The 13,966-nt window shown below is 41.8% G+C and overlaps 1 protein-coding gene across 1 annotated transcript in view; it reads right to left on the bottom strand.

Annotated features, from left to right (window-relative positions):
- Chfr (checkpoint with forkhead and ring finger domains) overlaps positions 1-13,966 on the bottom strand; it is a 30,801-nt gene that overhangs the window by 4,058 nt on the left and 12,777 nt on the right. The window contains 10 exon segments of the mRNA XM_028856998.2: positions 842-949; positions 2,675-2,762; positions 4,011-4,081; positions 6,189-6,272; positions 8,401-8,520; positions 10,341-10,400; positions 10,403-10,485; positions 12,035-12,197; positions 12,314-12,468; positions 13,134-13,293. Coding sequence (XP_028712831.1) covers positions 842-949; positions 2,675-2,762; positions 4,011-4,081; positions 6,189-6,272; positions 8,401-8,520; positions 10,341-10,400; positions 10,403-10,485; positions 12,035-12,197; positions 12,314-12,468; positions 13,134-13,293 — 1,092 coding nt within the window.

Raw genomic sequence — 13,966 nt, 5'->3', positions numbered from 1 at the left:
TCTGTCACTCTGTGTGTGTGTGTTTATACAGGTGCATGTATGTGGGTACACATGTATGTGTAGAAGCCAGAAGTTAAGTGTCAGATGTCATCACCTACATTGAATTTTTTTTTTTTTTTTGGAGACAAGGTCTTTCAAGTGGCCTAGAGCTTCCAATTAGGCTAAACTTCTTGGCTAAACCAGGGACCTGCCTATCTGTGTCTCCCCAGTTGTGGAATTATAAGTATGAGCTGCTACACCTGGCTTTTTCTTTTTTGTTTTTTAAAACAAGATTTTTATTTTATTTATTTTAAGTGTAAGAGTGTTTTGTCTGCATGTACCTAAGTGCACTGTGTGTATACTTGGTACTCACAGAGGCCAGAAGAGAACACAAGATCCTCTGGAACTAGAGTTAAAACAGATACAAGTTTCCACGTGGGTTCTGGAAACTAAACCTGGATCCGCTACAAGACCCACATACCCAGTTTTTGTTTTGCATTTTTTAGCACGAGGACTGAACTCAGGTCTTCATACCAGCACAACAAGCACTTTACCAAGCTTACATCACATCTCTCTTTATGATCAGTTTTCATAAATCATGCCAAGATTTTTGGACAAGAAAACCAATTTACCTGAAAACCAAGTCAAGGAAATGAAGTTGTTCTAGTGGTGTCTTTATGTTGCTTTGCTCTAGAAACCCATGTGTCTTGACCCGGTCTGAAAAGCAAATGCAGCCTCAGCCATCCTGTGTGTCTGTCTTCTGCCTACATTCTATAACTTCTGCTAAGTATGGAATGTAATGCCATGCTAAGTACCTGTTTGAATTGAGAAGCAGCCAATACAGACAGAACAGGCTCCTTACCTGGCAACTCTGAAGCAGGAATGTTCTGCCGATACTGGTAGGTCAGCTCTCGGAAGCTGCGCAGACCACAGCAGTAACACAGTACAGTGTTTCCAGTGACTCTGTAATCTGGGGGAAGACAGCCATATCTGGACACACCCATTTATCAGGCAATGTCATTTTTAAATAGCAAAACAGACATACTTCTAACAAGTAGGAAACTAACACCATAATGAGGTAGAGACAGTGAGCTAGACATCTGGAAAACTATTCCAAAACCAATCTAAATACTAATTTAGCTGTTTTTTTTTTTTAAAGATTTATTTTTATTTTATGAATGTTTGCCTACATGAATGTCTGTGTGCCACATGTGTGCAGTACTTGAAAAGACCAGAAGAAGGCACTGGATCCTCTAGAACTGGAGTACAGATGGTTGTAAGTCACCATGTGGGTACTGGGAACCTTGTCCTCTCCAAGAGCAACAAATGCTTATCACCACTAAACCATCTCTCCAGCCACACTATAGTTTAGTTTTTGTTGTTGTTGTTTTGTTTTTTTTTGTTTGTTTGTTCTTTGTTTTTTTGAGACAGGGTTTCTCTGTGTAGCTTTGGAGCCTGTCCTGGAACTCTGTAGCCCAGGGTGGCCTCGAACTCACAGAGATCTGCCTGCCTCTGCCTTCCGAGTGCTGGGATTAAAGGTGTGCGCCACCACCACCCAGCTTCTTTTTTGGTCTTTTGAGACAGGGTCTCTCCACAAAGCCCTGGCTATGTAGACTGGGCTGACCTCAAATTCCAGAAATCTTCCTGCTTCTGTCCCTTGAGTGCTGGGATAAAAGGAGTATACCACCATGTCTAGCCTTTTTTTTTTTTTTAAGTATTTATTTTATTTATACTTGTGCTAGAGTGCATATCCATGCAGGCCAGTAGAGATTTGTCTGTGTCCTCTGGAAGAGCAGAAAGTTACTCATATTTTCTGTATGAGCTACTCTCATTATAAAATTAAGAAATCAAAGGTATTCACGGAAGTTAGATGGACTGCAACAACAGGTAAGACACAGCAGAACACAATCACCAGGAAGAAACAACTCAAGGGAGTTAAAGAAAACTGCTCACATTTTCCTTAATAAACAGTTAAATATTAGAAAAAAAATTGTTGCAATTTCTATAGCTTTCCACACTATGTAGTCCTCTGGAAAGAAGCACAACACCCTCTTCCAAGCTGTCCCCCAACTGAGTGATGACAAATCAAGTAACAAAGTGGTGGGGACCCCCTAAGCCATGTTTCCACCCTTCCCTGATAGGGAGAAAGGTGCTGGAACATGAGCTACAGGTTCAAGCAAAGCTTTTCAAACCTCAAAAATGATTAGGCAGAAGAGGTGGCTCCTGTCTGTTATCCCAGCACTAGGGAGGAAGATAGGAAGTTAAGGAGCTCAGGGCCAGCCTAGGCTACACAATGAGACTCTGCCAAAATAAAACAAAATTTTAAAGTGTCTAGACCTTTCTCTATTTTCCTAGGAAGGGTGAGAATCAAAGTCATAAATGTAGAAAGCAGACAGATAACATCACCAAGTATGGCCTGCCACGTTCTTATCACTTTACAGGAGACAAAGCCACCCTTAAAAATTAATGCCCATGGCTGAGCGGTGGTGCCATACGCCTTTAATCCCAGCACTCGGGAGGCAGAGGCAGATGGATCTCTGTGAGTTCGAGCCCAGCCTGGTCTACAGAGCGAGACCCAGGACAGGCACCAAAACTACACAGAGAAACCCTGTCTCAAAAAAAAAAACAAAAACAAAACAACAACAACAAAATTAATTCCCATTCTGGAGGGCAGGGCTGGCTAAACAATGCTTACCAGACAGTAGAAATACACCCCGCTGTAGAGCTAGGAGACTCTCTGCCAACATATTTTTCCATGTCAGACCCCTGGTTGCCAGGTAATTCTGTGAGGGGAAGAAGTATGAAAAGAAATTCCAGTTTAGAAGGAGAATCACTAAACAAATACGAGGACACTTCATAAAAGGACTCTGAAGGTGGATGAAGCCAGAGCACAGCTGCCCTTGAGTGGCATTTGCACAGAGCCAGTGGATAAACTAGAGTCAGTCCTCTCATAGTCTTACAAGTTCTTTGTCGAGAGGCTCTTTAGCCTCTGGACCTGAATAAGAATCACTATTCTCTCAGAAAATTCCACAAAGACATTCAAAGCACAACAAAGGATAAGACATTGAAGGAGGAAAGGAGAGTAGCAGGCGTTGACATTAAATACCATTAAAAGGGACACAGGAATAAGGAAACAACTCTAAATCAGTTTTGCTTCTAACATAGTTAAAATTAAATCACTAAACTACTGACTTCTGCTTTTGTAAACTGCTTGCTGGAGCCCCCTTGCCTTGTTTTCTGAAAAGGCAGACATATGCCCTTGAGAAGTGACAATCACCAATAACCACTTAGATACTGCCTGCCCTGTGTAGGAATGGAATGCTGCTGGTAGAAGCCAAATTTCCTTGAATAGAAGATAGAGGTTTCAGTAGCACACTCTAATGAGAATTTTTTCCTTTTAATCTCCGAGTACTGTTGAATTTCTCCTTTTTACACTCAACCTCACCCACTCACCTATTCCCTAAGGGTGACAAGTACAGCTGAATGCCAGGCCTTTGATTTCTCTATTTAGACAGTGTTCAAGGCTGTTACAAAAAGGTTTTCATGTACCTAAAAGTAGAGTGTAGTGGTGCTCAGTTAAGTAAGTCTGGTGATGTGTGCAGGTAAATGAATGTTCTCAAAGGGAGGCAAAGTTCTCAACAGAATGCAGAATTGAAATGCAGAATTGAACATGTTACAATTCTAAGAGCTAAGCTAGCTTCCTCAAATTTGGGAAAGAAAATGTTCAGAAAAGGGAGGCAGAATTGAGATACCCTCTTTGTAAGATGTATTAACCAATTCATATAGTTTGACAGCATGATCAAACAGGAATTACCCCATTTTAGAATATAGGAAAAACCTAATATATATATATATAATGGAATCAGATTATACTAGTCAGATAATACAGATAATAGTGTGTGCTGCCAGTTATGGGAGTACATGTCTGCAGGAAATGCTAAAGAGAAAATGTGTCCTAACAGAAACCATAAAAATTATAGGAAAGCTTCATGGTTTTCACTGGAACCCCAGGGCAAGTGTGGAGCTGATACCTTCAGGATGTCCGACTCATAGTTGTTATTGTTCAGCACTCCATCCAAGCACTTGTCCCCCAGGTTGAGCTCTGCCAAAGGAAGGAGGAATGATATCTTTTTTATAAGGATGATGTAGTATCCAAGTATTGTTTGCCTGACAGGATAACCAAATCTCTTTCCATTATAGACTGTAAATAGTAACAAGCTTAGGAAATGCCTCAGTCAGTAAAATGCCTACCACATAAGTATGCAGACCTTTCAATCCCCAATATGACTATTAGAAAGAAAGAAAGAAAGAAAGAGAGAGAGAGAGAGGAGAGGAGGAGAGAGGAGAGAGAAGAAAGGAAGAAAGAAAGAAGAAGAAAGGAAGGAAGGAAGGAAGGAAGGAAGGAAGGAAGGAAGGAAAGAAAGAAAGAAAGAAAGAAAGAAAGAAAGAAAGAAAGAAAGAAAGAAAGAAAGAAAGAAAGAAAGAAAGAAAGAAAGAAAGAAAGAAAAAAAGAAAGAAAGCAAGCCAAGTGTAGCAGAGCATGTCTATAATACTAGTATTGGTGGAGAAAAGAGACAAGTGGATTCCTGGAGATTGCTGTGTGGTGATATATTGTGTACCCTAATAAAATTTGCCTGAAGATCAGAGAACAGAACAAGCCACTAGATTAAACATAGAGGCCAAGCAGTGGTGGCACACACCTTTAATCCTAGTACTCAGGAGGCAGAGATCCATCTGGATCTCTGCGAGTTCAAAGCCACCCTGGACTACATGAGAATGACTCAGTCTAGGAGAGAAAACAGAGCCAGGCCGTGGTGGCACACGCCTTTAATCCCAGGGAGTGATGGCTGGGCAGAGAAAGGCATATAAGGCATGAAGAGACAGGAACTAAAGGCTTTTTCAGGCTGAGGAGTTGGTGAGGTAAGAGGTAGTGGCTGTGACTTGATCCTTTGTCTCTCTGATCTTTCAGCATTTACACCACTATCAGGCTCCAGGTTTTTTATTACAAGACCATTTAGAAGTTCCTGTTACATTGCTGACCCAATCAATATAGCCAATTAGTGAACATTAGGTTCACTGAAAGATCCTGTCTCAAAATAAGGATGATGGAATATAATAGGGGAGTCAATGCCCAACTATACACTATATACTACTAAGTAAAACCCAGTTCCAAGAATGGGTTACATCTTTTTCAGTCATTGGCTAGAGTCCCATAGACTACCCCTAGACATTACAGGCTATTGCCAATACTATTGGTTACCCTCCACGATCTGAGGTAAGACCCTACTGCTGAAGTCATCACATATTTATGTCACTAAACATGGAAAAATCAAGCTGGTACTCTACTTCACCCCTACTAACTAGCATTCAAAGTGCTCAAAAGGTATTATACATGCTACCAGAGGAAAAAGTAATCATCAGTCTCACTCAGCTATGAACCCTGTGTGCTGTATTAGTGACCTGTCTGTGAGATATACCCACTGGTGCAATAGCAGCACAAATATTAACAGACGTAACCAACCACTTTTGTTTTTTGGTTTTCCTGTGTAGTTTTGGTGCCTGTCCTGGATCTAACTCTGTAGACCAGGCTGGCCTCAAACTCACAGAGATCCGCCTGGCTCTGCCTCCTAAGTGCTGGGTTTAAAGGCGTGCACCACCAACGCCTGGCTAACCAACTACTTTTTAAATCAGCTTTAAGGCCTTCTCCATGAAATGGAATGCCTACCCAACATTGTTAATGGGGCCAACAACCTGTCCTAGTTAGGCCATGGGCACTAGAAGAGAATATTCTCCTATAAGAACATAGCAAAAAATGATTCCTAGTGGAGCAGGCAGTGCTAGCGCATGCCTTAATGCAGCATGCAGCACCACACCCAGCTATCCTTGAATTTGTGATCCTCCTGCCTAAGTCTCTGGAGGGCTAGGATTATAGAAATAGTGTTTTTATGTGAATAAACAATTTCTTCTGTATAGTAACTGATATTTCTCTTGTTTTATTACTGCTTGCACTTGAAGCAACATGGGTTTTAGACTTCTACAGTGACAAAACTTTGTAGTGTAGCAGAAAAAGGCAGGTAATCAATCACTTGATGGCTCAGAGCAGCCTCATTTTTTCTGAACACAGCAGGTCACAATTCAATACCACCTACCCCAAGTAATCAAGAGAACATAATAAAGTCAAAGCAACTAGGCTGAAGATCTGACATTACCACAGAATGGAGCCAAGCAGCCAAAGCAGCCAGTCCGGGTGCAGCCCCAGTACAAATGGCAGAAGGGTTGCAGGCACACTGCACCTGTGGACAGAGGACAGTTGGTCAGTTGGGACCTAGAACTGTGCCTGTTCTCATACTTGAGGACATTTAGCACCAGACTCAAGAGCTAAACTCTCTTTGAAGACAGTCTTTCTGAGGTGTTCTCAGGGAACTAGGGAGCAGAGACAACACCCCAGATAACATCTAAAATGAAAGGTGACAGAGTTGTTATATAAGTTAATTTAAAACCAGTGATCTTAAAAACAGCTTGGTCTGCTGAGTGACAGTGGCACATGCCTTTATTCCCAGCACTCGGGAGGCAGAAGCAGGCAGATGTCTGTGAGTTTGACAGTGGCCTGGTCTACAGAGGGAGATTCATGACAGGCACCAAAACTACACAGAGAAGTCCTATCTTGAGAAAAAAAAAAAAAAAAAGAAAAAGAAAAAACAGCTTGGTCTCTGACCCTAGCACCCCAACAGTCTGGTCCATTGTTCCCCAGTCTGAATATGTGACACACTTCAAGTAGCTGCACATTCATGTCTGCAGATAACTTTTCTACCTACCATGAATAATTTTTTCATATTGTTATCTTGCACTCCTTGTGGAAAGGGTTTGTTGTATGATATTTTTTTTGTGTGTTTGGACAAATAAAGCTTGCCCAGAGATCAGAGGGTGAAGTGAGCCACTAGTTAACTGTAGAGGCCAGGCAGTGGCACACACCTTTAATCCCAGCACTTGGGAGAAGGAAGCAGGAAGATCAGGAGTTCAAGGCCACCCTTGAACCAGTCTAAAAAAGAAACAGCCAGTGGTGGCGGTGGTGCACACCTTTCATCCCAGCACTTGGGAGGTGGAGACAGGACCTGACAGCCATTCAGTCTGAGGATTCATAGAGACAGGATCCCCCCATTTCGGTCTGAGGATCTGTAGAGGTAAGAAGTTTCTAGTGGTTGCTTCTCTGATCTTTCAGCTTTCACCCTAATATCTGACTCTAAGTTTTTATTTAATAAGACTAATTAGATTCACACTTCAAAGGTTTTTTAATGTTTAATACCACAATGCAATTTCATAGAATATGCTATTAAATAAACCCTAGCTGAAGTTCTTACAGGATTGAATAATTAAATCTTTTTAAGGGTATAATCACTTTGTAAATGCCTTTATCCATAAAGCATTTCTCTATACATTTAGTCCAAAGTAAAGACTGCCCTCTTAGCAAAATTTTAAGAACCCAACCTTGGCTGCCACTTGCTGATCTATATTTCTCAGATGTCAGTATTCTCAGGACTCTTCTATGGATTCTTCTCAACATGCCTAAGGGTCACCCTGGTATGCCTGGAGCTCGTTAGCTGCCTATCCCAGAATGCACACCGCTATTGTGCTACTGTATCCTCTTCTGTACTGCACCAAGTCTAGGCTAAGAGGACTACCTCCCCAGAGCAGTCTCCGAGCACACAAAACACACTCCATCACAGCAGTGGAGAGTTTGTACTGTATCACACATTGTGCCCTTGATATCCAGAAGACTGGCTCAGGCACTGCAGAGACTTGTTGATGTGGCCACATAAGTTTATGCTTTTCTTCATTTAACAGCAAAAATGACCAAGGAGCTCTGAAGCTGAGGAATATTTTTAAAAGGCAATAGACATGAACAACCATGAACACGAAATGAACAAAAATATATTCAAACAGCCATTAAATAAATAAAGAGTTCCATTTGTTTTTTGATGTTTTGCAATGCTGAGAATGAAAGCCAGGAGCTTATACATGCTAAGCAAGTGTTCCACCACTTAGCTATCTCTCTATTCAAAGACCAGTTTTAATGGTAAGAAATGTAAATTAAAAACAAGATATTTCATCTATTAGATTTTTAAGTAATACATTATATAATGAATATAGTACTGACATGAGAATGGATATAGATTCAGATCCCAGGACCACCTACATAAGGAAATGTGGTCTCCACAAGGCAGTGTTATCAACTGGTGGGAAAAAAATAGAGTGTTCAGTTTGCTCATGTGGGATCAAATGATTATATACAGATAGAAAAAAATTGTATCTTTGTTTCATAGTCCATATAAAGTCAATTTTATTTGAAAAATCAAGCCATGAAGGATGCACAAGAATGTCCTCCTGTTGGAGGGGGCACCTCAGGGAGACTAACATACTCACACTGCTGAGGAGCAACACTGGAATCCTGCTCACGTTCAGCTCTCCGATCAGGCATAGGCTGGAAGCAACAGGTACATATGGCGTGGCTTCCTTGAAGAGGGCACATATAATCCTGGGCTGCTGAAGCACACACATATTTAGGTCAGAATATATCTAGACACCAGACAAAAAAAAATTACATTTAGAGAGGCAACTATGAAGTACATAGGAGGAGGGACAGGATCTGGGAGGACTTCAAACTACATCCTAAGTGGCCAAATGATATTCTGCCATTTGAAATATGGGAATTCAATGGCTATAGCTCAGTGAGTACTTGTCTAGCATTTGAGAAGGCTTATGCTTAATCCCCAGCACCAAAAATACCCATATACATGTACACATTCATACATATATACATAAATTTTTTTTTAAGTAACTGGACTAAGGGAGTTCAAGTCAGGCATGAGGGTATACACCTATAGTGCTAGCTATTGAGAGCTGAGGCAGGAAGATCACAAGTTCAAGGCTAGCCTGAGATATGTACTGAGTTTTAGGCCAGCCTGAGTTATAAATTGAGACTCTACTTCAAAAGACCAAAAAGTCCATCCTGGGTAGCGGTCAAATATCTACCTCTAGTTGTTGAGCACTGCTTTGTTGCCCCAATTATGGGTTTTAGAAGTGACTCAAGGGATGGAGAGATGGCTCAGTGGTTAAGAGCACTGGCTGCTCTTCCAGAGGACCTGGGTTCAATTCCCAGCACTTACATGGCAGTTCACAACTGTCTGTCTGTTCCAGGGGATCTGACACCTTCACACAAATGCACATAAAATAAGTTGAAGAAGAAGAAGAAGAAGAAGGAGAAATAGTAGTAGGAGGAGAAGTAGGAGGAGGAGGAGGAGACAACAATGACTCAGAGAACTGGAACAGTGTTCTAGTAGGGTAGCCAAGAATGTGGCTCTTAATTACAACCCTAGGTTAGTGGCCTTCTAACATACTCAGGCTAAATACCAGACAAAGGGCCGGGGCTCCTAAGGCTATCTTTAATTTGACAATGATCACAGTGCCCACTGTAGTAAGAACAGAGTGGCCAACCCCAGGCAGGTGATACTGTTGTGCTACCTGCAGCCAGTTCTAGTTGCTAGGCTTCAACCCTTAGAGCTAAGAACTTAATGACCCATGCAAGTGGACAGCTCTCCTTTTCTCTTTTCCTCATCTTCTTTGTTTTAAGTTGGGGTGGAGCCAAATGCCTTGCGAATGCTAAGCATGCCCTCTGTCACTGAGCTGTGTCTCAGCCCCTCTCTTGCTTTTCTCAATGCATCCAGGGACCTATCTGTTGGAAATACACAGCTGATGGGAGATTGTTTAGAGGGCAACTCTACGGAGATACAAAACAGACTATGGGAATTTAGTACGTGCTGCTAGAAAGAAGCCAGTCTCTCGTTTGGGTGACAGACACAGAACGATCATTTTGGCTTTGGCAAATGCCTGAAGTGAGACCAAAAGTTAAAACCAGGACTGTTAACTACCAGGTGTGTCCAAAAGGGGAGCCCCTCAAATAAACAGATATTCACCCTAATCCTCCTATCTCTGCCTGGCTCCTTTTTTTTTTTTTTTTTTGTTTTGTTTGGTTTTGGTTTTGGTTTTGGTTTTTCAAGACAGGGTTTCTCTGTGTAGCACTGGCTGTCCTGGAATTCACTTTGCAGACCTTGAACTCACAGAGATCTGCCTGCCTCTGCCTACTGAGTGCTGAGATTTAAAGGTATACATTATCATGTCTGGCTCCCCTAATTTCTTACCAATACTGGTTATGAGGCTATGAGAGGCAAGAGGATTGCTGAAACAGAGGACTAGAAGGCAGGAAAGACTTCATAGAGGAATCACACCATAGGAAACTAGAACAAGAATCACAAGGATGTAACACAATGGAAGGAAAAGCTCAGAGTTAGATGCCATTATCTTACCTGCTGGCAAGCTAGCAGATGTTGATGGTGCTTCCCCACCAAGGGCCTGTGTAGCTCCTGCTCGTTATCTGGGACTGGGCAAGGAAGAGACTGCACTGCTTGCCTTCTGTATTCAGGACACTGTCTGCATACAATATATGGCTGACTGTGAGAAGAACAAGCAGAACTGAAGTCACAAAGGTACAGGCAGACATCACTGTTACATTATCATAGACTTCCAGCTCCAGCTGTTGGGCTTCTACTCTTCAAGGCCTCTGCTCTACCTCTACTCACCTTCAGCAACACAGCTGACCCCTCCTCTCTGCCCAGCTCCCACCACTAGGAGGACATTACCCATAACCACCTGGAACAGGAATCTGAGAGAGGATAGCATCCATCACATGATAGCTACTCTGTTCAGCTACTTTCTTGTTCAATCCCTCACACCCCATGCTTCAGCGCACTCTACTCTGGACCACTTAGTCCCCACTCAGTAGGACATGGGGTTATAGGCTCCAAGGCCAAGAAAACCCATAAGCGTTGTCTCTTATGGAGATGCTCATGAGAAAAAAACTACACTGAAAGTATCACTCAATACAATATGTTAAAATCAGAGCACAGATATAATCCCAGCACTGTTAAGACTGAGGCAAGAGGGTCCTAGTAAGCTAGAATTACAGGTGTCAGCAGCCACATCCAAATTTGTTTGGTTTGGGGGATTTTTTTTTTTCTTCTCCGTAGTATGATAGATTGACCTCATGGTCAATTCTCACATGCTAGGCAAACATTCCATCACTGAGCTACATACACTTCCAGAACTTTTTTAATATTTTTATTTTGAGATAAGAGTCTAAGTTTCTCAGGTTAGCTGTGAACTCACTCTAATCCAGGGGGTTATTTACCTTTTTTTTTTTTTTTTTTTTTTTTTTTTTTTTTTTTTTTTTAAATAGTATAGCCTTGGCCCAAAACGTAGACCTGAAACCAATGTGTCGGCAGGTAAAATTGGGTCTCAAAGGGCTGTGTCCTTTCAGCCTGGGGATTATGCCTTTCCTGATACTACTCTAAGAAATTATAACACCACCATTTATAGCCAAGTCTCTAGTTACAAGAATTAGGTGTGCTTATGAGGAAAAAACAACACATAACACTTTTCTGCTATAGCCAGTGAATCAGGATTCATAAGGAGGTGGGGTTCACAATGCATTGAGGAATCTGGGAATGGTGGTGCATGCCTTTAATTCCACTGCTTAAGAGGCAGAAGCAGGCATGTCTGTGAGTTCAAGGATAGCCTGGATAACACTGTTAAGTCCAAGATAGCCAGGGCTATATATAGAGACAACCAAGCTGGGCATGGTGGCACAGGCCTTTCATCTTAGCACTCAGGAGGCTAAGGCAGGTGGACCACTGTGAGGTCAAGGCCAGTCTGATCTACATAGTAAGTTCCAAGACAGCAAAAGCTACATAGAGAGACCCTGTCTCAAAATAAATATATAAATAAACAAAATTAATTAATTAAAAAAGACCATCAAGGCTACCTGAGGCTCTTAACCTATTCATTGTTGCTCAGAGTCTATCCACTCTGGCCATACTCCAATTTGAGGAAACAAGCTAAAAACATAAAGGAAACTGACTTACTGAAGTCCTATAGCTGTAAACCCCACAATACAGTTAAGCGCAAAATTGATGTACTTCTTATTCCCAGGCACATGTCTAACCTGATGTCTGAGGATTCACTATCAACATCTGACAGCTCTAGCAGGTCCTCTGAACTCCCCTCTTCATCAGAGAAAGACCTCCTGACTTTGGGTTGCAGCATATCTTGAGTGATTTTATTCCTTGCATCCATACTTCTCAGATCTTCTTCACTGCGACTCTTATCTAGATTAAAAAGGGCATAGCAAAGTTCACTGGCAAGGGAAACAGGAGACAATCTAGACTGCTCAGAGCAGAGCTCACAGCCCCAAGCCCTAAAAGGGAAAGTCAGTGAAGCTGACCTGGGTGCTGAATAAGGTATGCTTCCACAAGGTTGTTCAGGATGTGGTTTTTGCAGATCCGCTCCACTGGACATCGGCAGGTAGGGCACAAAGATGAACGCTCCATCCAGCCAGAGTAGCAAGCCGCACAAAATGTGTGCATACAAGGTTGCAAACTGGCAGAATATGAAGGAACAAAGAACAAATTTCCTGACAAAATCTTCCAAAGATCTGCCACTATGACACTCAGACAAAATCTGCAGCAGGCCTACCCAACAACGATGCAATGAGCCATTTGTGGAGAATTCCATCATCTAACCTATAACTACTTAAGCTCAGTGCTATAAGATTAAAAAAAAAAAAATCAGAGCTATATCCCTGTTTTCGGGGGAACAAAGAGCAGATCATAACTTCAGGAACACAAGCAACAGAGACACCAAGTGTTTGAGGACTTGGTTGGGTAGGATCAGGATCCACCTCTCAAGCTCCCAAACAAAAGCCAAGAGAAGTTTCTCCCAAAGATAATCCTGGGAACTTCATTCTAAGTATTATGTCTTTAGTCAGGAAATGTTTAAAATTCAGTATACTTCACATGATCCTCCTACAAGGCAAAGACCAGGTTTTCTAGGTTACTCATGTTCTGTGTCAGTCTCATGGATTCTACGGCCCTGGTCTCCAGGTTTGAGAATGTCTCCTTGTTGACAGCACAAGTAAAAGGAAAATGGAAACCTGGGTAGATTCCAGGGCAAATGATCAAAGTCTGTTTTATTTATGGTCATTCCCCAACTTGTCAAAGGAGTCAGTGCTACTGAATCAACCCTAGGCATATGAAGCAGCACACCTCACACAGTCATGCAGAAGGTCTTGACAGATGATGCAGGTTAGTGTCTCCTCCATCTTGTCTGGCTTCACAGAGGCAACTCTGACATCCTCACGTGAGGTTTGCGCATTTCCATGCTGGTCTGCAATCAATAACTGCAGGTTTAAGTCAAGCTCCCCATCTATAAGACAAAAGGACAAGTCCAACCAGACACAACCACTTAATCTGAAGACACAGAAGATCCTCAGGTTTCTATTGTCCATCAAAAGCAGAGGAAACAAAGCCACTTATGTATAAAGACCTTTTTTTTTTTGTTGCTGCTGTTTTTTTTTTTTTGAGACAGGGTCTCTGCATGTAGCCTGGCTGTCCAGGAACTCATAGACCAGACTGCCCTAGAACAGAGTTGGGATTCAAAGCATGTGCCACCATGCCTGGCTATATAAAGACTATTTTTAAGACGGTCCCAAATAAGTCACATGTTCTTTTGTTCCTAAACTCTAGTTTAGAAGAACAATTGCTGACCTAAAAAAAAAAAGGGGGGGGGGAGACACACTCAGGATGTACACATGTATACATAACACATAAAGGTAACAAGTGGGAGAGGAAAAGGGAAGAGGGAGGACAAGTTGTGTAGTATTTTTGTAAATGTCATTTTTGTTTAAACAAATAAAATACGACCCCATGCACAAAGGGAAACCCTGGAAATGTAACTCTAAGATGGCACTGGCAGTTTTAAAATGTTCTTTCTCCTGATACATTTATATATACACACATGAAGTACCACTACTACTACTACTATTATTGTTTTTCAGATGTTCTCTGGGTGCCCCGATTAGTGTCAAACTCATTATGTA

The sequence above is a fragment of the Peromyscus leucopus genome, chromosome 23, assembly GCF_004664715.2.
Source record: "Peromyscus leucopus breed LL Stock chromosome 23, UCI_PerLeu_2.1, whole genome shotgun sequence".
Classification (NCBI taxonomy): Eukaryota; Metazoa; Chordata; class Mammalia; order Rodentia; family Cricetidae; genus Peromyscus; species Peromyscus leucopus.
Note: the sequence above shows the minus strand (reverse complement) of the source record. Positions and strands in the feature narration are given on the sequence as shown.